The 26,718-nt window shown below is 33.4% G+C and overlaps 3 protein-coding genes and 1 long non-coding RNA gene across 7 annotated transcripts; 2 read left to right on the top strand and 2 right to left on the bottom strand.

The window, feature by feature from the left end:
• Positions 1-401: 401 nt before the first annotated feature.
• LOC101255961 (uncharacterized) lies at positions 402-4,176 on the bottom strand. The gene is made up of 2 exons (XR_182518.5): positions 3,858-4,176; positions 402-803 (listed from the first exon to the last, which is right to left on the bottom strand). It is a non-coding gene; the product is annotated as an uncharacterized lncRNA (long non-coding RNA).
• A 2,183-nt stretch (positions 4,177-6,359) lies between these two features.
• Positions 6,360-12,526, top strand: LOC101256257 (kinesin-like protein KIN-10C). Of its 3 annotated transcripts, XM_026030400.2 has the most exons (18): positions 6,360-6,702; positions 7,027-7,192; positions 7,282-7,488; positions 7,583-7,772; positions 7,869-8,074; positions 8,181-8,365; positions 8,457-8,496; positions 8,844-8,921; positions 9,034-9,093; positions 9,186-9,242; positions 9,364-9,454; positions 9,540-9,829; positions 9,918-9,964; positions 10,557-10,578; positions 10,662-10,730; positions 10,837-10,875; positions 11,334-11,408; positions 12,401-12,526. In XM_026030400.2, the coding sequence occupies exons 1-17, from the start codon at positions 6,482-6,484 to the stop codon at positions 11,376-11,378; spliced, it is 2,013 nt and encodes a 670-aa protein (XP_025886185.1). In that variant the 5' UTR covers positions 6,360-6,481; the 3' UTR covers positions 11,379-11,408; positions 12,401-12,526. The 3 variants fall into 3 exon arrangements, with proteins under 3 accessions (XP_025886185.1, XP_004234411.1, XP_010317615.1); XM_004234363.5 differs by lacking the exon at positions 12,401-12,526 and having other exon boundaries at positions 9,192-9,242; positions 11,334-11,560; XM_010319313.4 differs by lacking the exon at positions 12,401-12,526 and having other exon boundaries at positions 11,334-11,560.
• LOC101245733 (uncharacterized protein At3g49055) lies at positions 11,588-14,366 on the bottom strand. The gene is made up of 5 exons (XM_004234410.5): positions 13,374-14,366; positions 12,755-12,831; positions 12,305-12,416; positions 12,120-12,236; positions 11,588-11,979 (listed from the first exon to the last, which is right to left on the bottom strand). Exons 1-5 carry the CDS (start codon positions 14,283-14,285, stop codon positions 11,653-11,655), a joined length of 1,545 nt encoding a protein of 514 aa, XP_004234458.1. The 5' UTR covers positions 14,286-14,366; the 3' UTR covers positions 11,588-11,652.
• Positions 14,367-18,011: 3,645 nt separating this feature from the next.
• Positions 18,012-26,662, top strand: LOC101246027 (U-box domain-containing protein 32). 2 transcript variants are annotated; one of them, XM_069296217.1, is made up of 10 exons: positions 18,164-18,484; positions 19,073-19,157; positions 20,118-20,239; positions 21,059-21,180; positions 21,742-21,846; positions 22,597-22,819; positions 23,173-23,325; positions 23,746-24,273; positions 24,984-25,730; positions 26,215-26,662. In XM_069296217.1, the coding sequence occupies exons 3-10, from the start codon at positions 20,156-20,158 to the stop codon at positions 26,395-26,397; spliced, it is 2,145 nt and encodes a 714-aa protein (XP_069152318.1). In that variant the 5' UTR covers positions 18,164-18,484; positions 19,073-19,157; positions 20,118-20,155; the 3' UTR covers positions 26,398-26,662. The 2 variants fall into 2 exon arrangements, with proteins under 2 accessions (XP_010317616.1, XP_069152318.1); XM_010319314.4 differs by lacking the exon at positions 19,073-19,157 and having other exon boundaries at positions 18,012-18,484.
• The last annotated feature ends 56 nt before the right edge of the window (positions 26,663-26,718 follow it).

Raw genomic sequence — 26,718 nt, 5'->3', positions numbered from 1 at the left:
AGAGTAACATCTTTCTATATTTAGAACTAATTTAGCTTTAGAATTTTCATTTCACTCTTAATGAAAGGATTTAGAGTCATAAAGATGTCAAAAACTTATTTTAGACCATAAACTTCAAAGTCTCATTTCATTTCTTTGATTTTGTGCCTAGATAAACACTATCATGTACATAAAACAAAAGGAGTAACTATTTTAGGTCACAAGAGAAAGAGGGGACCATTGGGCTAGATCAATCAGCAACGAATTCCACATACAGATAGAGTCGTAAAGATTCCACAAAAGCTTCAAGATTGAGGTCTCAAATTTACACATATTGCCCTTAGCTCCAGTTTCTTCATTTATTTGGAATCAGTTTTATATAAGATGATTTTGAAAGAAAAAAAAAGACATGACCAGCCAGCTTTGTCACTAAATTTGACACTGAACTTTAAATTACCCAGTTCTTCATATTGTTACTGGAAATACGTGCATGTACAAACTAAAAGCAGCCAATGTAATATTCAACTGCCCATCCACCAACATTTTGTTTTCCTCATTAGTTCTCTCTTGCTACTTGTCACAAAATTTCTGGGAGAGTATCTGAAGAGATATTAAAGCTGAAGAAATAGCAAAGATAAGAAAACTATATCCTTTGTGGAGGAATTTTACAAACAATGCGGTGTCTTATACTTGAATCTTCTTTCTGGTTTTATTACTGCTAGCAGCAAAAGACGCGGATTTCAGTCCTCCAAATCAGTCCTCTAATATATGAAGATCTTTTCTTGAACAGGCTTGGTCAAGTTATTGCCTTCCTGCGTGTGTATCTTTTTAACAAGTAAATGATCAGTTTTTTCGGATACAAGGGGATAAAATGAAATCAGTTGCAATGTGAAGTGAGATTTAAGTGTAAATTACACTCTCATTTTGAGAAACTCACATACTTCTGTCAAATACACAGACATTCCTAAGTCATAGCTTTAATGGCACATAGGAAGCTACCCAAAATGAAACAAAGAAAAAACGGAACATCAAAGAGAACACTAAACTCTGGCAGCTGAGCTTCCAGAAAGATAGATTGAAGTCTGCTTAGGAAGAAAGCAAGAAAAGTACCGGACATAACAAAGCTAGCTAAACATTAACTTTGAGAACTAAGTGAGCTGAAATAGAAATCGGGGCTTTGTGATACTTCAGTATGCTTCTCATTTTGTTATCCATATATCACTACTTCCAATGCACTAGTATGTGAGGAATTTAATAGATACAAGTGGTGATTCAGATATGGGACTTCAGTAAGTATCCAACTGTCAATAGATCTACACATTATGGAATTTTCAGTTAAGAAAAATAAGTGTGTGACATGCAACACTTGCAGCTATGGACACTTTCCAATCTGGTATATACATGGCAGTTACTGTATTATATCACTGGATGAGGAATTACCAACTTTTATTATATATTTAGGTCAACGACATGCCATCTTCTGAAGGCCCAATTCTTTTGACCAACCATGTGAAGTATTTTTGCCAATGGGTGGTGGTAAGACTCGAGCTCAGGACTTACTATGATCTGACACCATATTTGAGTGAACTGCTTCCATTTAAACACCTAAAGTGTTGCGAAGGAATATTATTTGTTCAGGTCCTCAACGATGTCCCAACTTGAAAGTTTAAAAAGTATGCAACATTTGCTGCCCCCAAATAAGCCATTAAATATCCATAAATCCAACTAAGATGCATGCATCTCACCCCAAGTCCATGTGATTACAGGACAGTGGCTATAATTTATAAGGAACAAAAACAGAAAACCATCAAAGACTAAACCTGGCAATAATTGAAGTTTACCTGACAGTCATTAGGAACTCCCCACCCAAGCTGGCAAATTACCAATGCATCTAAACCACTATCTGTTAAATTAATATTATGTGGATACCTAAACATCAGATAACTAACAAGTGGTTCAATTTCTAAGTCACTAGTCTTTGCAGTAGCTTGTGAGAAAGTTCCCTTCACATAAAATGTGAGCATACAAAAGATATTGATTGAATTACCTATGGTGAATGAGGATCGAGCAAGCGTTACTTTGTAAAACTCACACCCCTCAACATCAAACTTTTAAAGTACAATTCTTTTCACTTGCTTTTCATTCACAGTACCACCATAATTGTAGCTTTACAAACTTGGAATCCAGGTATTGGAAACACAATGATGCTAGGATAGCCAATACATCAGAATGGTAATATAACACCTAGTCCTTGACAGTATCTATGAGCAAACAAATCAATTGTACCCCTCCGCTTCTGTTTCCCCTAGGATGCCTAATTTCTAAAATCAGTTAATATTTATTAATCATTAATGACTAATCAGCAACTGACAAGGTTCTGCTGAACCTACAAACAATGTCATTTTACCCATAAAGCAATATTTATCAACCCTCTGAAAATCTTGTTTTTGTTTTCTTCCCAAAGGTAACTCTTGAAAGAAACTCATACTAACGTGCTAGAACCTTATAAAAACGTTCAAGTCATAGACCAATATCTGTTGGCAGACAAAGGTATAGCCAAGTGTACAGAAGGGGTTCAATGGATCCCCTTTAAAAGTTACACTTAGCAAATAGGGTAAAAACAATTTTTTTTCTATACTCCAATCATACATATAAATTTCAACCAAAAAGGCTCAACACATTCACCCACTGTGCAAGTTTGCATTCTTTTCATTCCTCTTTTGAGAATTCCTGGCTCCGACATTGTTAGCAAAGCCAAGGATTACAGCTAGACTCATCCAAATATCCACAATACACACAAAAAAGTCTCTTTTCCCCTAGTAGAAATCTGAGACATGGTACGAAAAAAAACAACTTACCATTATGTTTTACAAGAACGGGTTTTTTCATGTCAGCTCCATCCATTGGCACAATTACTAACATTAATCAAAGCAACAATTTGACTTGAAAGAATCTTCTTTCAAAGTAAACCAAACCCATTTCACCATTTGTCCAACACAATTAAAAAAGGGAAAATTAGGCGGTTAAGCAAACAGATACTACTCAATTACTTATCATAGCTATAATTTGTTATAATTACCATTCACGACTAACATTATATATTAATTACGTAGGTTGACTTTGAATTTGTATAATTAGTCACATTTGTATATGTATGATTCATCAGAATATACAAATACATATGCATAATATACAATTATCTAATCGATATACATATACAATTCACCTTTCTCCAACTCTGCCCTCTCTCTCGCCTCTCTCCTCCCTCTCCCAATCTCGCTCGCCTCTCTCCTCTCTCTCCCAATCTCGCTCGTCATATACAAATGCATATGTATAATATACAATTATCTAACCTATATATATGTACAATTCACCTCTCTCCAACTCTCTGCCCAGTCTCGCTCACTTCCCTCTCCCAATATCGCTTTCCATATATACAATACATATGTATAATATATAATTATCTAACCGATATATATATGCAATTCACCTCTCTTCCACTTTTTGTCCCCTCTCGCCTCTATATAACATGTAGCTGCGAATTATAATTATCAAATTATCTCTCGCCTCTATATATAACATGTAGATACGAATTGTAATTATCAAATTATAGCTATAGAGAATAATTAGACTATTTTTTATTGGCTTTATGTAAAAGTTCCCCACAAAGAAAAGCTCAATATTTTCATAGAAAACAAATCTTTTAGCATTCAAGTTCGAAACTTTGTCACTGAAAAAGAATAACCTCCAACACTGCATCGTCAATGATTACGACAAAAACAACCTAATTGCAATTACAAAAGCAATAACTCGAACGAAACAAAAAATTCAACAGTATGAATTATCAGGATTTCGTAACGAAGGATCAGAATCCGCACCGGAGTTGAGCTTTGGTGAAGAAGAATTAGAATTGTTGATAGAGCAAGATGACCTAAATGCTTCAACATGAGACTGACATTTCAAATAGTCGCCTTTATTTTCTTCCAAACACTTCTTCAGAGCCTCCACATCACACGCCGTCTTCTTTACACTCTTGTTTTCCTTCTCCGTTTTCCCCTCCATTTTTTTCTCACCAGCCCCAATTCCTCCCTTGTATTTCTTTTCAGAGAGAACTGAGAAATGTGAAATTACTCCTCTCTGAAATTTGCTGGACCGGACCTTTTGTTCATATGCTCCAAACCCGAACCAGCCCAACATAAAACTGAAAAAAAATGACAAAACAGTGTCTTTATCTTTGAAGATATTAGGTTTTTTTTAAGGGAAATGGTTAAATATGTTATTTAACTTACGGGATCATTGATTAAAAGTTTAGCTTATTTATGTTATTATTATTAAATAAAAGACTTATTTATGTTATTATTTTTAACTGTGGTTTTGTAAAATTATTTTTGACATAATTTAGCCACGTCATCAATTTTTAATAAAAAAATCATAACTCTGGAAAAAAAATTGAATTAATTTTTTTAAAATTAAATAAATTGATGACGTGACCAATTTATAATTGACCACGTCATCAATTTTTTTGAATAAAATAATCAAAATTCTGAATAAAAATTGAATTATTTTTTTTGTTAAAAAAATTAAAATTCTGAAAAAAAATTGAATTATTTCTTCTTGATTTTTTATTAAAAAAATTGATGACGTGACCGAATTATAATTGACCACTTGTCAAAAATGGTTTTGCAAAATCACCGTTAAAAATAATGGCATGAATGAGCTTTTTCTTTAACGGTAATGGCATAAATAAGCATTTTCTGAAAATTCAGTGGCATATTTGAGCATTTTCTCTTTTTTTAAAAATAAGCCCAAGTTATAAGCCGGTGGGTGCTTGACCATGAAAATTAAACATTTTTATTTAATATTTTTAAAATTGGAGTTATATATTCTCAAATTTTTGCAACCTCTATGGTTAAATTACTTTGACCGAGAAGGTTAGTGAGTTTTTTTACTATGAAAGAAAGATCGTTTACAATAGTGAAAAGAAGATAAAAATATTTAAAATTTAAATGTACTTTTTCGTTATGACTTTATTTGCATTACTCATTTTTTTAAACTAACAAAATCATCTAACTTAGACTAATTTGTTGAAATATGATTCAATTGTGATATATAATTTAAATTGAGCTATTTTAATAAATAAAAAATAGGGTAAATTTGAGGAAAATAAATTATGGTGAAAGTAGGGAAAAATAGGGAAAAGGTGAAAAATTCTTATGGCCAAAGAGATTTGGGGTGTTTTCAAATTCTAAAGTAAAATTTCAAGTTGCATTTGATTTTTTCAAGCCAAATGATGATTTTTAAATAAAGTAAAAGAAAACATTTTCTTTATAACCAAAATGTGGACAAATTGGGGGCACTTATGACTTTAGCCTTCTAAGCAATTTTTTGCTCTACGCTTGTCAAAAATGAGTATTTTAATTTCTTTAAATATGTAACAAATTTTGGCTATTTTAGAACTTGATTACTTTTGTTAGGTATAAGAGAGAATTAAGTTATGTGTTTACCCCCTTAAGAAAGGATTATATACGGATGAAATTGATGTTGAAAAGAGAAGTGCGTAGATTAAATATGATTTTAACGAGTGAATGAATTAGAGAGTTTTTATTTAAAGTCAAGACGACTTTAATCAAGAATCAAAAGAAGCGCCTAATCAATCTACTCAAAGTTCATTTCAAGATCAACTTGAATATGTTACACCAATTCAAAATAGCTTCACTCCAAAGTCAAGTGTCCGATATCCAATAATTAAGATACAAATCAACTAGCTACAAAAAGATTCAAAATTTACTATAGTTATCGCATATTCATGTAAATAACATATGCAATATATAAATAGCGATTAAAATAATGATGAAAAATATTATTTAAGACTAGTACTCTTATTCCATCAAATTTTCATCACCACTACTCCTAAGTTCTTGAATTGTGGCATAAAGAAATGTTTTTTTTCTCCGATCAAGTTGCTCAATAGTTCAATTAAAAATATCTTAATAAAATATACTTTCTTTTTTATTTTATTGCCAATTAACTTAGTATTCTTAGCTTATTTTCTTATATACACGAATATATTTATAACAATTAATAATTAATTACGATCATTATAATCTACTTTCTTTGAACCTAAATACATATTCAATTATTAATCTTTTATCTCATATTTTAATTTAAACCTTTGGACAAAGTAGAACAAAATTTATCAATAATAATTTAAAATCACATAAATAGAAATTAATGCCTTTGTTTCATTTTAAATAACTTTTTTTTTCTTATATTTAGTTTTTTTATACACTTTTTATTTTATTTTTAATTTTTTATAGTCCCACAAAAACAAAAATAATAAAATAAAAATTATAGAAGAGCGGAAGAAGGAGAGAAAAAGAATTTGAAAATCAAACCCTAACGGCTATTTCTCTTATAGACAAGATAATACTACTCATTCACTTTCTTCTTAATTCATCCAAATTTCATTCAAAATTGTAAATTTTCAAAGCTGAACTTCTCCATGGCTTTGTCGACGCCCAATTCAAATCGCCTGAAACTCACCGCCGGTCCAAGAATCTCACGCAGGGTGCGAATTTTGGGGAAAATTCGAGGATTTACCGATCAGGAATCTGAAATTACCAGCCGAGATTCGAAGCCGTGGGTCACTGTTTCTCGGTCCAAAGAGAGCGGCTATGATTCGTCTGGAAAAGTTACAATCTCGTTCGGAGATGAAGGGAGTAGGTAATGTTTGTGGTGACTCATTAATTTTAGATGGTTACGAGTTTCATTTTCAATTTTTCTTTTGATATTTTATGTTTCCAAAGTATGTTAGCCACGGATTTGACTATATTTAGCTATTAAATCTTGTTTTAGTTCTAATTATGTGAGGTTCTATGATTTCTTGGATAAATTTTGTAGATACCTATTTGTTAATGTATTTTGTGCATAGATTTGTTTCTTTTGGCATTGAATTGAGCTTCTTCTTTTTTTTTGAGTTAATTGCCTAGGGGGATTATTCTTTTTTGGAGGTGAAAATCTGAGATTTTCTAGTTCGGTTTTTTACAGCCGTAAAGATGTATATGAATTAGATAACTGTTATGAACAAGACGATGATAATGGTATAGTATTCTCAAGAGAGGTAAAACCACTGATATCAGAAGTTCTTAGTGGTCGAAATGTGTCCGTTATTGCATATGGGGCAAGAGGCAGTGGAAAAACCCACATAATCCAGGTCGGTCTTCTGTGTAATCATCCAACACGATTCTCTAATAAACTTTATGTTACTTTGAAACTGAGGATATTGTTTCTTTTGTGATATAGGGTTCTGTGGACAAACAAGGTTTGGCAGCAATGGCAATAGCTGAGATCCTTTTGCAAACAAAGGATGCAGAGAAAGCCGTGTTGATCTTCGTTTCCTTTTATGAGGTGTTCCAGGATCATGTCTATGATCTTTTGGATCCTAATCATCCTGAAGTTCAAGTTCTTGAAGATTCTCAAGGAAAAATAAAGCTCAAAGGACTGTCTAAGGCAAGTTAAAGTAGTCTAATCCAATTATGGTTGTAAAATATTGACAATTTGCACATTGTTAAGGTTAAGATCACTCTTCTTTTCTTGTACGCAGGCCACTGTGGATTCTATTTCACAGTATCATGATCTATGCGCTTGTTGGACCGCACCATTCTATTCAGCACAAAAGACACCACTCCAAATGCCAAAAAGGAGTCATAAAGGTTTAATGATACGTATAGCATCTGTCGATGACATCCAGGATAGTAAACGTCCCAATGTGATGAACTTTGTGGATTTGGCAGGTCTGGTAGTCCTAAACCTTCAAAAATTGTAGAGCTATTCACCTATGCTCAATAATTGCTTTTTTAGTTATCTTCATTGTATTGTTGTGCTCTCAGGCTATGAGGATTCCAGAAGAAGTAGCAAAGATGGAATTTCACTTACTGAAAGTACTAGAATAAACAAATCTTTGTATGCCATTATGAATGTGGTGTACGCTCTGAACACAAATGAAAAGCGTGTGCCTTATCGAGAAGGCAAACTCACTCGGATGCTACAGGAATCTCTTGGAGGCTCCAATCATGTTTTGTTGCTTACCTGCTTGGTAATGACTTCTCATTTTTTACATGGTTGATATATTGTGTAGAACTGTAAATCCAAAAGTTGGTTTGGAAAATTCCTTTTCTCACCCTTCCGTTTTTTTGTTATAGAATCCAATTCCTTGCCAAGATACTCTTTATGTAGTAAGTTTGGCTTCACGATCTTGTCAAAGCACTGGTCAGATTTTGACAAGCTCTGCAATGAAAAGTAAAAAGCACACTAATCAACAAGTACGACTAATGGGTACCCCATTGTCTGGGAAAAAGAACAACTCTGCTAGTAATTTAACAGAAAGGTATTGCTACATGGAATATCATATATGAACTAGCATATATTGTTCATTGACTGATGTGTACTGAAACATTGCTTCTGCGCTTTCATTGAAGGAAATTATTCAGTGAGAGAAAAGCTGTCATCTCTAAGCAGGTAACCGACCATGCATCTATTGTTTTTCTCCAGACATAGATCTTGGTTCTGATTCCTGTATAATTGGTTGGATTAACTATTTTAAAAGAATAGTTTACTACAAGCCTTCTACTTTAGTTGTCAACTCATCTGGTTTGTAGATTGTACCTCTATGTTTTAGAGTGTGAAATATAAACTACTACGCTGCACAAAGTCTTCTCCTTTACTTCTGAATTGTTGCTTTTAATTTTTCATTTAGGTTTATTGATTCAATAAAATGATGGAAATTATTCTAGTCTATTGTCAATTGTCTATGTAGCACTTCAATGTGTCATCGATTCATACCTTAACATGTCATTGATTCATAGGATGAAGTCACCTCAGCTACAAAGTTTAAGCCTCTATCAAAAAATGCTTCAACCATCACATCTTCCTTCCATAAAAAGGTACAAGACTTAATCAGTTGAGCATTGGTTAATTAAGATGTGTTAAGATATCATTCATTGTTTAGTTATGCTACATTGAACTTTAAAGTGTTATAATATTATGTATTGCTAGACTTCTCAAGACAAGTCCGATTCGGATAGTTCTGGAGCCTTGATATTATCAGCACAAAATGTATGTTCTCTTAAACTTTGTGGAATGCATCTCTGTTCCTTCTATTTTTTTGCTGCTCTGAGGGCTATGCACAGGCTTAACTAATGTATTAGATTCAGGAAATCCCAACTGCTTTCAAGGAAACAATCTGCGATAAAAATGTAGAAAAGGTAAGGCAATATTTGATTGTACAGTAATAATTTAGTTCAATCATCTTCTGCAAACACTGCTACTGATGCACTTTATTGAATTGGAGTTATCTGTGTACTAAGAATTATCTTTGCATCTCAGGATGCCTCTCCACCAAATAAAGCAACAGATTTAGAAGTTACTCCCGAAGTTCTTTGTGATGTCAAAGAAATAATTTCTTTTCCAGATGATGGTAGGTTGTGTCACAAGTTGGTTACTGTATCTAATATACACTTTCATTGGCTTTTATTTTTTTCACATATGCTATAACATTGCAGGTACTGTTGGTATAGAGAAGAAAAATGAAGCCACGATCATAGACAAAGTTGGTTCACCACCACTAAGTGCAAGACTTAGAGAAATAACAAATAATTTGCGATTGTTGGAGACTTCAACTCCTTTGCATGTACTGATGCCAAAGCAATCAGATGTATCCCATGGAAACCTTGAAAGTTGTGACATTGTAGAACCTAAAACCCCAAAAACTGAAACTGATGTGAGAACTTTGGAGATTGTCAAGTACAGTAGTCCTTGGGAGAAATTTCATACCCGCAGTTCTGGAGTAAAGGTAGTGATTTATCTTTGTGAATAGTTTTGTAAATATTTTGTTTTTTGATGTTAGTTTCAACTCATTCAATCATCTTTTCATTGTACAGAATTGTCTTGTCCAAGAATACCTGAATTTCTTAAATACTGCCAGCAAGTAAGTGAATAGTCTCCAATATAAACCTATCGTTCTTTTTTCTTTTGATATTGATTGTCAATTTTTTGCTAACTAAGATTTTCTTCTCATCATATTTTTGTTGCTTTCCAAAATACAGTAAGATTAACTTGACATTTAAGCTATATTTCTCTGTCCAGCTTTCAGTTTTTTTTTTTGTAACATCTTCTTTTAAAGTTAAACTTGCAAGTTTTCAAAGGCAAAACCTTCATGTTATGTTACGTTAAGTAACTAGCTTGATGTATACTTCTCAATATATTTTTTGCTGTCCAGTTTTCACTTTTCTGCAACTACTTCTTTTTTAGTTGTAAACATTATCTAAGCAGTAGAAGCTGCAAGTTTTAAACGTAGCAACTTTAATGTTATGTTATCTTCAACTGCAAACCATAAGTTCCCACAGTTCCTTTTTTTATTCTCGGGGAAAGTATTTCGCCAGAACTATTCTTATAATCTGCTGATTTGGTGTTGTGACTATGGAAGGGATTGTTTGTTTATTGGATGTCAATATATTTGCTAAATCTCTATGAGGTGAATACATTGACTAATTAACATTCTTGTTTATCCATGATTACAGGGAAGAGTTAACAAGGATTAAGGTAAGCTCGGTTTTCAATATTACTTTTTATGAAGACTATTATTGCACATAATGGTTTATAAATCAATATCATATTTCACACAGGGAATTGGAGAAAAGAGAGCAACTTACATTCTTGAACTTCGTGAAGAATCTCCTGAACCTTTTAAGAGGGTAAGGATATTGAAACATAATTCATGGTTTTGCAACACAGAGAAAAGGATTATAGTAGTAATGATTGTAATTAAAATATTGATCTATTTTATTAACTTTTACTCAGCTTGAAGATTTGCAAGAAGTTGGTCTCTCGGCGAAGGAGGTATTTTCACTTATCTTTTACTTCATTATTGTTTGATGTCCAATGTGTTACAGTTTTTGAGCTACCGTCATTACCGTCAAATATTTTAATTTTTTTAGTGTTCTAGCTAAAGAAGAAAAAAACATTATGTAAGAAAAGACATTGTTAGGTAGGTAAACTTGTCGAAGTTTTTTAAATGATTTGTTTTTGATATGGATGGTATATGTGTTGAATCATGCACTTCACCCTCTCAAAAGAGAAAAAGTAAAAGCAGAAAAGGAATACATTGTGGATTGAGCGGAAAAAAGAAAAAGGACATGAAGAAATAGAAATTTCATTTGATTTTGAAAGAACAATTTATGTAGAGGGATGAATTAAAGGACTTTCAAGTATTCAATCGATTTTACGTGAACTTTGTTCTCTGGGATTCAAGTAATGCATGCCTAATTCTTCAGTTCTCTGATTTGATTCTTTTGCAGGTAAATGGTTTGATGAGAAGAATGGCTGGACAACTTTTCATCTAGATTGTAAACAATATTCTTTTGATGGCAACTGTAAGTTGCCAGCAATTCCCCATTATATTGTTAATGTATTTAAATATCTACATTTTGATATATTAATGTTTCAAGTTGTCTTACTTATGCTCCATTATGTATTCAACTATGAAGAACTTTGTTATCTTTATATATCTATGTATTTATCTCTAGTGGAGTTATCTAATGAAACAACCGTATGAAGAAACAAGATCTATTCAACCGTAGCAGAAACTCGTGAACAACATAAATAAAGGCTAAAAGTTCAAAATGGTAGCATTTGTGTAACATTTCTAATACCAGTTGTATTAGTAGCAGGGCAGAACTTGAGAGCTCGCATTGGCCAACATACATGCCGTGGTCTACGACGATTTATTCGTTCCTTTTTCTCTGCGGCTTCTAATTGTCTTCTTAGCTCCTCAATCTGCTTACGTAGTTCAGTAGCCCTGCTGTCTGCAAGCTGGAGAGATCTCTCAGCTGCCTCTCGGGCAGCAATGGCTGCCGCCTCTATCTCATCTTTCAGCTGCAACTTGCAATTTGAAATATGTAAAGCAGTTCTGGTCTTTTCTAATTCTTGTTTCAGAATATTGACCTGTCACAAGTTAGAAATTGTTTTTACTAGTTTGGATGTTACATGTAGCAACAATTTGGTGGAGTAGTCGTTTTTTCTTCTTTCTTTCCTTTGTGAGTTGTGACAATGTATAGGTAGCTCGACTGACCGCGCATACTTACCAGTTCTTTGTGCTCATTAACAGCTTTCTTTCCAGTTTCCACTTCCATTTCACAAGCTTCTCTCCATCTATAAATTTCTTCTTCAGACTCTTTATTTTCTATCATGAGTTCTTCAACCTGGAAGAAGTATGCAACAGTTGAACATCTTAAGTACTCTTTATGTCTTACCTTAGTTAGAAACTAACCTTTTGAGTAAGCATCATCTTTTTATCTTCCAACTCTTTGATGTATATCATGTTTTCTGCTAGTTTTTGACTTTTTTTGTCTGATTGATGCTGCAGAGACTCCATATCTGACCTGGAAGTTATTAGATAATTAAACACGAGACTCCAGGCTCATTCAGGTACTGTAAGTTCCTTGGAAGGGCTAGGCCAGCACAACTAAAAAAGACCTTTAGTTAATGTTATTACTATTCATTCGTGTTTTCGTGCTTTCACTCACCATATTAAGCTTCACTGGTAAAATTTGGAAGGAGTAATATCTTATACAAACTTGATCAAATACATTATGTTGGATGTAGTCATGCAATACAAAGTATAAGAAAAAACGCTAGAGGAATTCTATACCGAATTTGAAGGTGTACATGATAACAACTAAATAAAAACATAAAAAACTGCATTTTGCCAGCAGAATACCTAGATTCCTCCAATGACTTCTGCAACTGTGTGATTTCAACTCTTAACTTCTTTGTTATTGTTTCTATTGTTGAGGCCTGATAAGTATGAATTGAATAAATTACATTGTGTCAGAAACATGATAAGTGATTTCCAATCAGCCTGTAAAAAACTACCTTAACAACAACAACGCACCCCGTGTAATCCCATAAGTGGGGTTCTAGGGAGGATGGTGTGCGCCAGCCTTACCCTTACCACGGTTCAAGAGAAAGGAAAATACAGTAATGCAGAAGATAAACAATAGCAGCACATATTACAGGAATTGAAGCAAAGAAAAAGAACATTTAATAACAGAATCAGAGAACAGGATAGTATGTGAGTGATACTAACAACTTGATGAATAGCTATAATGTAGTGTGATTGATCAATAGCTATAATGCACTTCTGGGGATCTTCATATTTATTATCTCAATTCTTATGTAAAGTTGTTAATTGTTCTGAACTCATAATAAGAACGCGTATGCTGTTCAGCTCTAGATTAGATTGACATATCTTTAAATTTAAGACTTACGGATCAAAAACACATCTAAAGTATTCCTATATATGTATAGATTCTCGGGCTGTGAGACAAAAATGTTACCAGAGTAACAGCTTCTGTTTGGCATTCATTGTTATCCTTCTTGACGCTGATATTAGAATCCAGATTATCTGAAAATGTTTCACTGGTTGCAGTACTTCCCATCATAAACCCGAACCCGAGACCAAAGCCAACCTTTTGCAACCCTCTCTCTGCAATCTGCAAAATGGCTGCTTTCTTCTGTTCAGTATTGCCTCTTAATCTGTTCAAACTCTTCTCCGCTACCTCCTTTTCCACCAAAGCGATTTTGAGCAAGCTACCAATATCTCGATTCTCCTCTTCTAAACCCGCCACACTGCTCTCCAATTCTCTCTTCTCCTTTTTCCTCATTTCCTCATACTCTCCCCATTTTTCCTCCACCAAATTCACCAGATCCAGAACCACAGAAAACACAGCTGGTTTTTCGTTTAACAATTTTGTATTTTCACCTTTCTCTTTGTTCTTTAACTCAGAATTTCTCGATTTTGGCAGACCTAAATCGAGATTCTCAACTAACCTCAGCAACCCATGCTTAGCTGATTGCACGATCTCCAAATTACGTGAACAAACTTCCGATTGCTCTTTTCTCTCATCTAATAGTTCCTCAGCTTTCTTCCTCGTAACCTCAAGCTCGATTCTAATTCTCTCTGTTTCTTCGTAAAACTCCATCCCTCTCCGGCTAAAATCATCCTCAAGTCTCTCGATCATGAGAAGAAGCGTCTCTCTTTCCTTCAATACCTCTTTGAAGTCCTCTAAGAGATCAACGTATTGCTTGAGAAGATCGTCGTCCTTTTGCAACTGAATTTGGTGAAGGAGTTCATCCTTTTGCGTCAATTCCGATTGGAGGTTTTGGTTGGAAGAGCGAAGAGTCTCGATTTCCACAAGGAGAGAACTGTTTCGTGAGTGGAAATCGCAAATTTGCGAAGGTGTTTCCATGAAATCAATATTCAGTTAATGCTTTGTGATTGAATTTTGTAATGAAGAAGAAGCCCTTTTGTTCTGGTAGAGAAACTACCAGTCAATGAAAAATTTATTCCCGTTAGGTGATAATAACTGTTTGGCGCGGGAACATTTTGGTTACAAAATTAAACGTTTTTTTTTTACTATCGAGCTATCGACAATCATTACTATCAACCATCATTATGTATTATCAAGTATCGCGATCATTTATCGCCACCATTAGTTAATCACCCATCAAAATTATGAAGGACCACTTCCAAATACAAGCATCGAACAACCACATTAACACTACCGCCAACCACTAGCTATACTACCTACAATCAACACCATCACCGATTGACACTCACACTTACTATCGCTAGCTATCATCACCACCAAATGTCATACTATAATTTTTGTAAAAAAATATTTCTTGTTGAAATAATTTAGTATTCTATATTTATTAAGTTTTTAAGTATAGACAAGTTTTATACATTAATATGTTGATTATCTAAACAAATTTTTTGTTTATATTTTAATATTCAAATGTATATTCAGATTTAAATATAACATTCAGATTTAAATATATGTTCACATTCAGACATTGCGCAAAGCAAATTATATTACGAATTTACAATAAAGAAAAGCTATTGAATGAGATTTTAAAACATTATATGAGTTTGGCAAATTGACCTACATATAGGGGTTGAGAATTTGGGGGGTCGTGCCCCTACCCTGTCAGCTAAGCCTCGCTATGAGAACTGACGCTTTCTAACTCCACATGAGGAGTGAAAGTCGCATGACTGCACCCTTCACCCCTACTCATTTTAAAACTTCTAATCAGACCTGGCTGAACACGACATTGATTAAAGGGTCCTTCATTAGCCCTACTTGTCAAACACAAAGGAAAACTACCATAAAACAAAAGGTATAAGACTGTGCGAAAATAATCTGGCCTAAGTTAAGCTATCCTAAGGAATAATTATATGGATGTTGTTGTATGAAATTTTTATTTGTTTATTTATAAAAGTCCGGAAGTTATATATATATATATGTATATATAACATAGAGATAACATACAAAGTAGAAAATTAAAAGACAAATTTAAACAAATTTCTTCTTGACCTGAATTATTCTGCAAAATAATCTTGATTTTCGCTTTTCACATAATCTTCATCATTGTTGATTATCTACTTTAAAAAAAATCTAAAATCTTACAACTTACGTGTTCTTAAATTATTTTAATTTTATTTTATAACGGAACAGTAAAAATATTGGAAAAAAAAGAGCCGATTTAGCATTCCTTCATATTCCTAATTTAGATTTCATTTCTGCTTGGATAATTATTGAAATTGATAAGAGGGCTAGTTCCTCAATCTCTACGTTATATTAAATTTGAAAGTAAATCATGAAAGAAATATTTCTATGGTCCAACTTTGAACCTTAGATTAAAAAGAAGATTGAAATTTTGAATAGTATAGTAACGTTGAATTTTTTGAATTTTGTGAGAGTTTTTAAAGATATCCATTAGCCTTTGACAAAATGATACTAAATATTTTTGAGAATGATATATATTATACCACAAACTAAAATAATATTGAAAATTGATTTTTTTTTTTTTAAAAAGGCTACTTCAAACGACATGTCATTAAGCAGTAGATACAATAGTATAATAACACAATTTTCAAATGCTATCTTTTGAGAATTATTTGCAAACTTCAAACGATAACCTCTTAAATTTATCGCTAAATTTCATCAAAATACTCAAATTATAATAACCTCTTAAATTTATCGCTAAATTTCATCAAAATACTCAAATTATGATATTTTCCAATTAAGCAACTATAATTATTTAAAAAAATAAATCTCTTTAATTGAAAATATAATTATTTAAAAAATTAAATCTCTTTAAAATTAAAATGTAACGAAAAGAAAAACTCGTTTAACAATTATTCTATGTTATTCATTTCATTCGTTACTTACACCCTCGTAGTATTTACATGGATTACATGTATATGAATATTAGCATAATACTTTTTTTTGTGTGCATTTTCTATGCACTGTCAGTGTATACTGTTTTTTACACCGAACACATACTTTTAATGCAAGTTTCTTTTTTATTATCAATAGTTTTATTTTATTAAATATAAATATCAAATATAGCAATATAAGGTAATTAGTATTCTATTTTTATTTTATCCATCTGTTTAAGTTTTTTTTTTTTACCAAACAAAATTATCGACTTTGTAATTTCATCGGGTGTTCTCTTACAAAATTTAATGGACATGAAGCTTGACATATAGAACTTCAAAAATATCAAAAAAAAGAAAGTATATATTATTGTGTATATGTTTTTGAAAAGGATTTATATGACAAAGACAAACACGCCCTAAAAAGAAAGTCGTTGCCTAGTTGTCACCCCCACAAAACGTAACGCTAACGTTATAGATCGCAAGTTTTGAGAATTAATTTGAAAGATAAATAAGTAATGTTAAGAATAAAATTAAAATAAGATAAAATAAAATTTTTATAATAGGACAAGCGAAAGTAATCAATAAATATCGTGATGGAATAGTAAATACTTCTTCAATTTTAATCAAAAGTCTTTTAGGTATGAATTCATTTTATTTAAAGAGCACTTTAGCTCTCCAATGTGAGACTTTTCATGAATTCAAATTTAATCAGACCCTGATAAAAATATCAAATACAAACAAACGACTAAAAAATGAAGTCATCAAGTCGAATAATCTAGATGACTGTATAATAAGAAATTCTCCTTTAATTTCCTTTGCAAAACTAACCATAAAAAGATAATAGTCATAAATATATAATTTCATAACAAGTTTCATATACTTTAGCTTAAAAAGGAATATCATTTTATTTAAGTTTTGTACTAAAATAAAACTTAAAAAAATTAAGTAAAAATACATCAAATGAAACAACGGTCAAACCTCTTTATATTGACAATATTTGTCTTAATATACCATAAATATCATAAGAAGGTGTTTTATATATATATATATATATATATATATATATATATATATATATATATATAAACAACACGTGAATAAATATAATATAATTTCAATTTAAACATTAAGAATAAATTACAGTACATATTCATATATTATATGGACAAAGTCACAAATAAAACATCGTATATGTTATAAAAATTATAAACTTACACCCTTTATTATAAGATATATATCTATGATCAAGCAATATTAAAATATAATTATAAAAAAATTAACTAAAACTACAAATTATAAAGTCATTTTTGTGAAATTTATGAAATATATAAAAATGTTAATAACTAAATGAAATCTTATACTCCTGATTAGAATGATAAGGTATTAATGAGTTATATAAATATTAGTAAGATAAAAATTAATTATAAATAAACTTATATATTACAATAATATTCTATAACTCTAACCAACTAAGAATGATTCTTAAATACAATTGAAAAATTTACTGTACTAATTAGTTAAGTAACAAATTTGTCATAATTTTTACAGTTTAAAGAGGCTGTTGACATTCTATTTTTAAACCTCCATCTTATAGATTAGATTAATTATCATTTCTTCGATTTCAAGCGATTTAAAATAATTAATTAAATGAAACTATCAAATTTACTTGATTCGTTTACCAAACACGTCTTTAACAGAATTTACGGGTGGCAAGAAACAGTAGGAATTCTCCATAATTGTAAACAGTGACAATGAAATCAAACCAATTGGCAATTGAGAAGCAAACAGAAAAAAAAAATGGAAACTTTTACTTGGTCATCTCTACACAGAGATTTTCCACACTAGCAAGAAAGTTTTTTTTTTTTCGGTTTAAAAGCAGTCACCCACTTGAGAAAGTGCTTTATGATTACCCCTTTACGTTTCTTGGATCAGTTACAGTTTTTTCAAACCAACCCCATGAAAGTAATTTCTTGAGCTGAGTGAGCTTTTTGGGAAGGAAATTGCAAAAGGGGTTTTTGGAATTTTCTGGTGAAATTTTAGTGATGAGTGGTGAAGATATGATTAAAGCTGAAGGGATCTGTGACGTGGAGGATACTGTATTTGTAGCTGTAGGGAAGAATGTGAAAGAGGGAAAATCTGTACTTTCTTGGGCTTTGAAGAGCTTTGCTGGCAGGAGAATTTGTGTTCTTCATGTTCATCAACCTAATCATTTGTTTTCATCTAGTAAGCTCACACCCACATGCTTTTTTTGAACTAATGAATTTTAGGTTGTGTCTTTCTGTGCAATAGATATTTGAATCTTAATGTGAACATTCATTGTAGTTGCTTATCAGTATTATCTTGACTGCTTTGGACTGTTTTTCCTTGAGCTTAGGGTCTACCTCTAAGGTCGGGTAAGGTCTCCGTATAATCTATCTTTGTGGAACTATACTAGGTATGTTGTTGTTGTAATTATCAGTATTATTGGAATTTGAATTGGCCAAATTGAGCTGAATATAGGATTCATTTTGCCCACCCTGACTTGTTTGGGTTTGAGAATGTGGTGACTTTTAGTTTAAGGGGATTACTATGTGGACTTGATTTGTCGACCAAACATGTCTTAATCTATGGCCGGAACAGAAAAGACAGAATTTGAAAGTGGCAAGAAAAAATCAATTAAGTTGTTTTCATTGATATCGGAAGGAAATAGAGAAGGGAAAAAACAAAAAATGGAGACTTGACTTGGTCATTTTTATAGATCAATTTTCCACACCCTTATATCTTCTTCATATTAACAAGTAACAAGAAAGCCTTTTTTTCGTACAAAAGCAGGCACTCTTGTAAGCTTACAGTTTCTTCAACAAATCAAATTTAACATAAAGCACGAGTCTTTCCGCGCAGTTAACTGTATAAACATGTAAGTTTTGTTATGAGGATTCATTTTAATTCGTAATCAGTATTGGAATGAAATATGCCCCAAAGAATAGAATATGTAGGGATTCTTGTTGCGTGACCCTGCCTCATTTGGGTTGATGCGCCATTTATTGATTTACATGGTTTTGAGACGCCATTTGTTGATTGATTAATTGATACGCATAAAGTGTTCTTATTAGTTTAAGCATATGAGGGAGATGTGTCTTTTTTGCTCTTGCATTTTGACTCTCAGAGTTCATGGCTATGCAAAGCCTCCAGATGTTTCAGTGTGTATCAATTTCTTTTTTGGCTGTGTGATGTATCTTGGGCCTAACTTAACCCCAAAGCTATCTTAAGAGGTGAGGATTCCCAATCCATATTAAAGATACCACTCATCCCTGATATGGCCTTGGTGGGACTCTTCACATGATTGGGATAGATAGAACTGCAGCATGTTAAGTTTGATTAGAAAATAGCAGTTCTGAAATATGCTCTCTATATGTTGACTTACAACTATTATACCTCTGTTTGCAATTTTTGAACTGCATTAATATGTGGTTGTTAGATATATTATGGCTTGAAGATAAATGGAGCAGCAAAATGGCAACACACTATCATTTTGTTGTTTTAGCTAAATCTATATTAATTAGGAAGCTGCCAAAGTGCAAAATGAGTTAAAATTGGAGTGATGAGAGTGTGTACTATATTTTCCCTACGCTATCTCAAGCTGGGGATTATTAAATCCTGGAGAGGCTAGCTAAAGGCACTGTGTGCTTTAAGTTAAGAGCTAACGACTTGCGAGAGTTATACAAGTGAGCATCTCATGTGTGATAAATAATTACTCTTGTTGCTATAATGAATGTATTAACCTCTATTTGCCAATTGGCTCCCCCTTCCATCCCATGAAAACCATAGTCATTCACATATTCGCAGATGAATGAATCACAATCTTTTGAATTTGCAGAGGATGGGAAGCTATCAGGTGCAAAGCTGAAACAGCACATGGTGAAGGCATGCCAAGAACTTGATCGCCTAAGACTGCACAAACTTCTAAACCAGTATCTTCTCTTTATATCCCAAGCTGGGGTACAGCTCTCTCTAATTTTCTTATTAGATTTATTTAGCATTGTTAGCTATTCATTAAGCCAGAATTACTAGCCTGTCTGTCCCATATAGAGTGCTCCTCGTTGACTTAACACACCTATGAAGACAATGTTGAGATTATTGATTGTTCAAAATCTAAGGGTTTAAGGAAGTACATGTTTTACTGATAAACACTATAAATTAAATGGTGTAAGGATCCACTGGATTTAACTTTTAGTCGTTTAGGAACTGAATAGAAAAAAATTATTCAAAGAAGTTGTAGAAGTGAGCCTGATATGACAACTTTGTTATATAATATTTGAGACTACTTTGGATGTTGCAAAAAGAAAAGCTGGACATCCAGCTTGTAAGCCCCTTGTGACTTTAGTCATTAAAGTTATATAATATCTACAGAACCACTTGTGAGGAAAGGAACTATGATAGAGGTTATGAAAGAAAAATTGGAGTTCATTTTAGAGCAAGTAAGTTATTTACTCATTAAGTTTTTTAAAAAAAATCCAAGGAAGTTGTTTAAGATGGAACTTATGCTGAAGATAGGTTCCAATAGTTGTGTTTCAAAAGATTGTAATAGCATTTTCACAGAAAAAGATCAGAAGGGTTTACATGCCTGACAAATTATGTTGAGATAGATCATAAGTTAAAACCATAAAGGTAGGGGTGCGTACATCCTACCCCCCACCCCTAACCCCACCCAGATCCCACTTGTGGGATTACACCGGGGTTTAAGAAATGAGAAATAATTATTGCTTAAAAGGTTGAGTTGCTAGTATTCAAAATATTGATCACTGCTCACTTCTGCAGATACAAGGGGGTAAGGTGTGGCTTGAAATAAATAATGTGGAGAAAGGGATAATACATATTATTGAAGAACACAAAATTCGGTGGCTTGTCATGGGAGCTGCAGCAGAGACTCATTACTCAAAGTATGACACTTTTTTTTTCTTTGAAGATCTATCAGATGTGTAACAGCACAAATTGAATACGAATGATTGCCAATTCAAGTGGTTTTCACATATAACTATGTTACGGACTTGGGCATCTCATTTCATGAGCTCCTTTTCATTACTTTATTGGAATTTTCAGCTATTTTTTTCTCCTTGCATTACTATTCTCCTTTTATGTGTATATATTTATAATTTTACCCTTTTCCAAATAGATATTTACCGTACCGACTTAATGTATATTGGGGACTCCTTGATCCGGTACAGTCACTGCCAAGTTATGATTTTTTCTGGTGTAGGACTACTAGGCTTAAAAATATAATCGGTTGAGTTATGCTTCTTCTTTTGACTGCTAAATGTTAACTGCTATATAATGAGAATAGTTGCTTGGTAACATAAACTCGTGCTCCTCCACTACACTGCAAACTACTGAACCCAGCAAGCTTTGTTTGAATTAAGTCCTAAGATTTAATGAAGTGTTCCTTTTGATGTTAGATTCCTGATAATCATAATTTTGCTGATTGGGATTTCTCTAGATTGCAGGCAACTGTCAGAGCTCAAGTCCAGCAAAGCTAAATTTGTGTGCCAACATGCACCAATGCACTGTCAAATTTGGTTTACTTGCAACGAGTGCCTGATACATACAAGGTATGATGACTCGTGGCTACAAAACATGTAAATGATAACACATGAAGCAATGGACTATATATGTTATTCTATAGTTGCATGATTCACTTACTCATGCAGTGGTTTGTTATCAGAATACTCCTTTGACTAGTCATCTTCTGCAGTCTTGTGTCCACACATTAAAAGTTCCAAATTCGCTTAGCATTTAATATCCCTATTTCCCTCCAAAAACAGACACAAGACATCATTTTAAAGTCACACTCACAAAAAGAAAAAGAAAACAAATGGTGGTAGAAATGCAACATTACCAATTTCAAAAAAAAAAAAAAAAGGAAGGCGAGAGCTATCCTGGAAATTCTGTAGATCATTGATAATGTAACGAGCAAGAGCTTTGCATATGGCTTTTGACAAACAGTTTTCCTAAGGAAATGAATTGGATAAGTAGGATAAAAATATATGATTCTGCTAGCTTGGGAAAGGAGGGAGCCTTGGAGCAATGTTCAAGTTGTCTCTATTTGGCTCCTAAGTAATAGGTTCAAGCCGTGGAATTAATTATTGATGCTTATACTTGTATCTTGTTAGGCTGCCTACATCACGCATAAGGGGGTTCAGCCCTTCCCTTAACCCCGTGAGAACGCGGGATGTTTAGAGCACCGTGCTGCCAATTTTTTCTTATTCTGCTAGCTTGCGATTGAGGTGTGGTTGTTGCTTTTGGTGAACAGTTTACCAAGGCTGACTAACTTCCTATTTTGTTTCCCTTTGTCTTGCAAGGTCTATGAAAAACTCTCTTTCAAGTAGCTCGGAGTCATTATCTTCTCCAGAAGATAATGGAGGAACCGAAATGCGTAATAATGTTGGCAACGGTTATGAAGATTTGAACATTTTAGAAAATGCATCAATCCCAGCTAACAAAATAGTCAAGGTAGAGATCAAGGGAGACTATTCAACCTTGCACGAAGCACATTTGCATTGTGCAACGTCTCAACCTTTGCTGGTAAGCATTGTATTTTATCAGAGGAAGATACTTGCAAACTTGTATCCAACATCTGGAGAGATCTTGTGTATTTTAATCTTAAGAGTTGAACTTATGATCTGTGTGAACCTTCGTCACTTACTCTCCACATGTACTGGCTCTAGAATTTCCTCAACATTAATGTAGAGTTTCTTACTGCCCATCATATGTATATATATATATATATATATAGAGAGAGAGAGAGAGAGAGAGACTACATAATATCATCTTGTTGGAGACTATTGTGGAGCACCGACTATGACATGAATTATGAAGCTATCGGTTTTTTTTCTTTTTAATTAATATGAAGCTGTTATTTATATTATCTGATGCAGGAAGAAGGAAGTTTTCACGGAAAAGCCTCTAATGATGAAAGGAGTAGAGTGGAGCAAGCTATGATGGATGCTGAGAACTCAAAACAGAGGGCTCTTGAAGAGTCAGTAAAACGGTGGCGAGCTGAAGAAGATGCTAGGGAGGCTATCAGCATGGTGAATCTACCCTTTCATTTAATGTAGTTGTGTGTTTAAGAAATCATGCAGAAATTTAGGAATCAGTGTGGAAGATAGCTAAGACTCCTATATAGTTTCTATGACATGATTATCAGTTTTGGTCGTATTTAACTTTTTAAGATTGTAGTTGCTATTTTCGCGGATTCACGATGACGATACTTGTATTATGATTATACTAACATATGTTAGTTTCGATTCTTGCTTCACACCCGCACACACTTGTATGTATGTGTATATCAATTGAATCAATCTATGATCACCCGCTAGTTAGCTGTAGTCATATGACCTGGAAATTCCCAGTAGAGTTTGGATCATATACCTTTCCACCCCCACTAATATTTGTGATAGAATTCCACATGTTTTGATTTCATTCTTGTCACTGAAGTTAGATTGTACCAGGCTGAAGCGTCATATAGATTATTCGAGGAAAAGCAAGTTCAAAGAAAAGAAAAGGAGGAAATTTTTGCAAAGCAAAAAGAAGAGATTGAGGAATTGAAGATTCAGCACGACCTGTGCCTAAACAAACTTCAGATGATCCAGGAGAAGAAGCCTGTACTAGAAAGTCAAATAACTGAATCCTCCTGTGCAGGGAAGGAGTTAGAGGAGAAGATAATTCAAGCAGTAGAGCTCCTAATATCCTTTAGGAAGCAGAGGGATGAGATGCAGATAGAGCGTGATAATGCAATCAAACAAGTTAACAGATTTAGAAAATTGGTACAAGATGATGCCGATGAGTATTGTATCAAAAACTTCTTCTCAATATCTTTCTCTGACATTATAGAGGCTACACAAAATTTTGATCCATCTTCAAAGATCGGAGAAGGAAAATTCGGAAGTGTTTACAAGGGGATGATTCACGACGTAAAAGTGGCTATAAAGATGTTGCCAGCTTGTGGTTCTTTCAGTGATTTGGATTTCCAACATAAGGTGAATCACTTAGAATCTTGAGATGCGAATTTGTGGCATGTGTGCAATTCAATTTGTTGTTATATATTTGTGTTTAATGATCCCTACTGTACCTTTTTGTGCAAGTATTAGCTGCCTTTTCTATATTATATACATTTTATCCCTAGCATTTAAAGCTGTAGTTTCAATGAAATTGGAATTGCACAATTTCTTCTAACTTGTGAATTTTTACTTTTTTAGTAGTTTTTCATGTCATATTTTCTACATCCCCCCCCCCCCCCCCCTCTCTTTTTGGTTTCTTGCAGGAACCCTTGTACGTTTGTAGAAGGGTGAGTGAACGGATGAAATAGCCTCAATTTCTTTCCCATTGATCTTAAGCAGGATAATCCTTGCATTTAGTATACATATCCCTATTATTGTCTCAAAAAAATAGTATACATATCTCTATTATTGTCTCAAAAAAATAGTATACATATCCCTTACTGAGATGAAGATGATTTCAAAGCTTTGACAGAATATGAAACCTTTTTTGAGGAATAAAGCTTCAGTTATCATCTTAATTCTTTACTCTTAAAACATGGAGAAGTTTTTAGGCTTTCTGATGTAAAATATGTCTGAAAAGTTTACCCATTCTCAAGAACTGTGCATGCTTTCATTTTTGATACATACCTCCATCTTTACTCTTGATAAATAGACAGTTTCTTAGTTTAACAATGTCTTGATTGTTACAGGCAGAAAGTCTGAGCAGGGTGAGGCATCCAAACCTTGTTACACTGATTGGGATTTGCTCAGAGTCTAGGTCCCTTGCTTATGAATTCCTTGAAAATGGAAACCTTGAAGATCACCTGGCCTGCCGCAAAAAATCTCGTCCTCTTCATTGGCAACATCGGATAAGAATTGCTGTCGAGATATGCTCTGCTCTTATCTTTGTTCATGCCAACGATCCTTGTATTGTCCATGGGAACTTGAGACCTACCAACATTCTCCTTGATGCTAAATTTGTCAGCAAAATAAGTGATTTCGGAGTCCATCTCTTGATTTCCCAGACTGAGAATTCCAATAATGATGATCCAGAGGCTTCCGTTTATGTGGACCCAGAATGTATTGACAAGAGACAGTTAACTGTAGAATCTGATGTTTACTCATTTGGTGTCATACTTTTACGACTTCTGACTGCAAGACCAGCTTCGGGTATAGTGAGGGAGGTCAAGTGTGCTTTGGAAAGTGGTAACTTGGGTTCAGTTTTGGACTCTTCTGCTGGTGATTGGCCAATTGAACAAGTGGAACTGTTGGCTTATCTAGCATTGAGTTGCTGTGAGAAAGATCCTTTAAATCGGCCTAATATGCTCTCAGAAGTTTGGCCAACAATTGAGCCAATGAGAGATATATGCAAACCAAACTCAGATTTGAATACTTCATCTCAGGGTTCCAAGAGTCAAAAACGAATTCCTCCTCATTTCGTTTGTCCTATTTTTCAGGTAAGCATAAGATATATGATTCGTATCCTTTTGGTTTAAAATTCTGGCAATGGTTTCAATTAGTTACTCTTTTAACCTCCTAAATGGAAAACATGTGGACTAGCTGTTAGATCCTCACTCTTGTGTTGATTGATCATTCAATATGAACACACGTAATAATCACTTTCATCTATCGGTTTAGAGAATTTAGGTTGCACTAACGAACTACTAGGATCAGAGTGTCAGACTTCTTTATTAAGTGGTACAAATGATGAATACTTCTACATTAAAGACATTAGAAAGGCCCTCTATATCACTGCTAGTATAAGATACTATCAAGCATCAAAATGAAGTACGGATGGTTGCTGAGACTTTGTATATAGTATAAGATACTATCAAGAATCACAATGAAGTACGGATGGTTGCTGAGACTTTGTATGTAGTGTAGTGTAGTGTGGTGTATCTTGTATGAATGATGCCTTGTCTTTTTCCTCAACACTTTCAGGATGTCATGGAAGATCCACACATAGCAGCAGATGGTTATACATATGAAGGTGATGCAATAAAAGGATGGCTGTATAGCGGACACGATACTTCTCCCATGACAAACCTCAAGCTCGACACCTGTGATTTGATTCCCAATTATGCTCTCTATCGCGCTATTCAGGAATGGCAGCAACAGTCCTGAAACTCATTTAGAGTATATAATGCCTCACTCTTACAAACAAAAACAGCTTTGAAGTTGAAGTATATACTGATATATAGAAAGTTAGCCATGTCTCGTGGGTAGTTCCACTGAGTTAATACTTGGATTCGAGTTATTTGAACTTGTCAAGTGTTGCTGCAATATTGAGACGTACAGATTCTTATCACTATGGTCTATGTACACTGCATATTTTGCCTACTCATTACAAATATTGAACAAACATATATATATCTTCGTATCTTCTTTAGATTTGGCTAGTGTTACCATTCAATATTATTCATACTTTTGGGACATTGATGCCTC

The sequence above is a fragment of the Solanum lycopersicum genome, chromosome 3 (genome assembly GCF_036512215.1).
Source record: "Solanum lycopersicum chromosome 3, SLM_r2.1".
NCBI classification, from domain to species: Eukaryota; Viridiplantae; Streptophyta; class Magnoliopsida; order Solanales; family Solanaceae; genus Solanum; species Solanum lycopersicum.
The sequence above is the reverse complement of the archived record's forward strand: the minus strand, read 5'-3'. Positions and strand labels throughout refer to the sequence as shown.

Bases quoted from the DNA above. Each gene is read 5' to 3' on its own strand.
- LOC101256257 (XM_026030400.2), top strand. From the start codon at position 6,482: ATGGCTTTGTCGACGCCCAATTCAAATCGCCTGAAACTCACCGCCGGT. The intron at 7,773-7,868 runs GTCTGGTAGTCC...TTGTGCTCTCAG, and splicing joins GAACTTTGTGGATTTGGCAG to GCTATGAGGATTCCAGAAGA. The intron at 9,965-10,556 runs GTAAGTGAATAG...CCATGATTACAG, and splicing joins TTCTTAAATACTGCCAGCAA to GGAAGAGTTAACAAGGATTA.
- LOC101245733 (XM_004234410.5), bottom strand. From the start codon at position 14,285: ATGGAAACACCTTCGCAAATTTGCGATTTCCACTCACGAAACAGTTCT. The intron at 12,417-12,754 runs GTATTCTGCTGG...AATAACTTCCAG, and splicing joins AAGTCATTGGAGGAATCTAG to GTCAGATATGGAGTCTCTGC. The intron at 11,980-12,119 runs GTAAGTATGCGC...AACTTGTGACAG, and splicing joins TTAATGAGCACAAAGAACTG to GTCAATATTCTGAAACAAGA.
- LOC101246027 (XM_010319314.4), top strand. From the start codon at position 18,304: ATGAGTGGTGAAGATATGATTAAAGCTGAAGGGATCTGTGACGTGGAG. The intron at 21,181-21,741 runs GTATGACACTTT...TCTAGATTGCAG, and splicing joins GCAGAGACTCATTACTCAAA to GCAACTGTCAGAGCTCAAGT. The intron at 23,326-23,745 runs GTGAATCTACCC...AGATTGTACCAG, and splicing joins CTAGGGAGGCTATCAGCATG to GCTGAAGCGTCATATAGATT.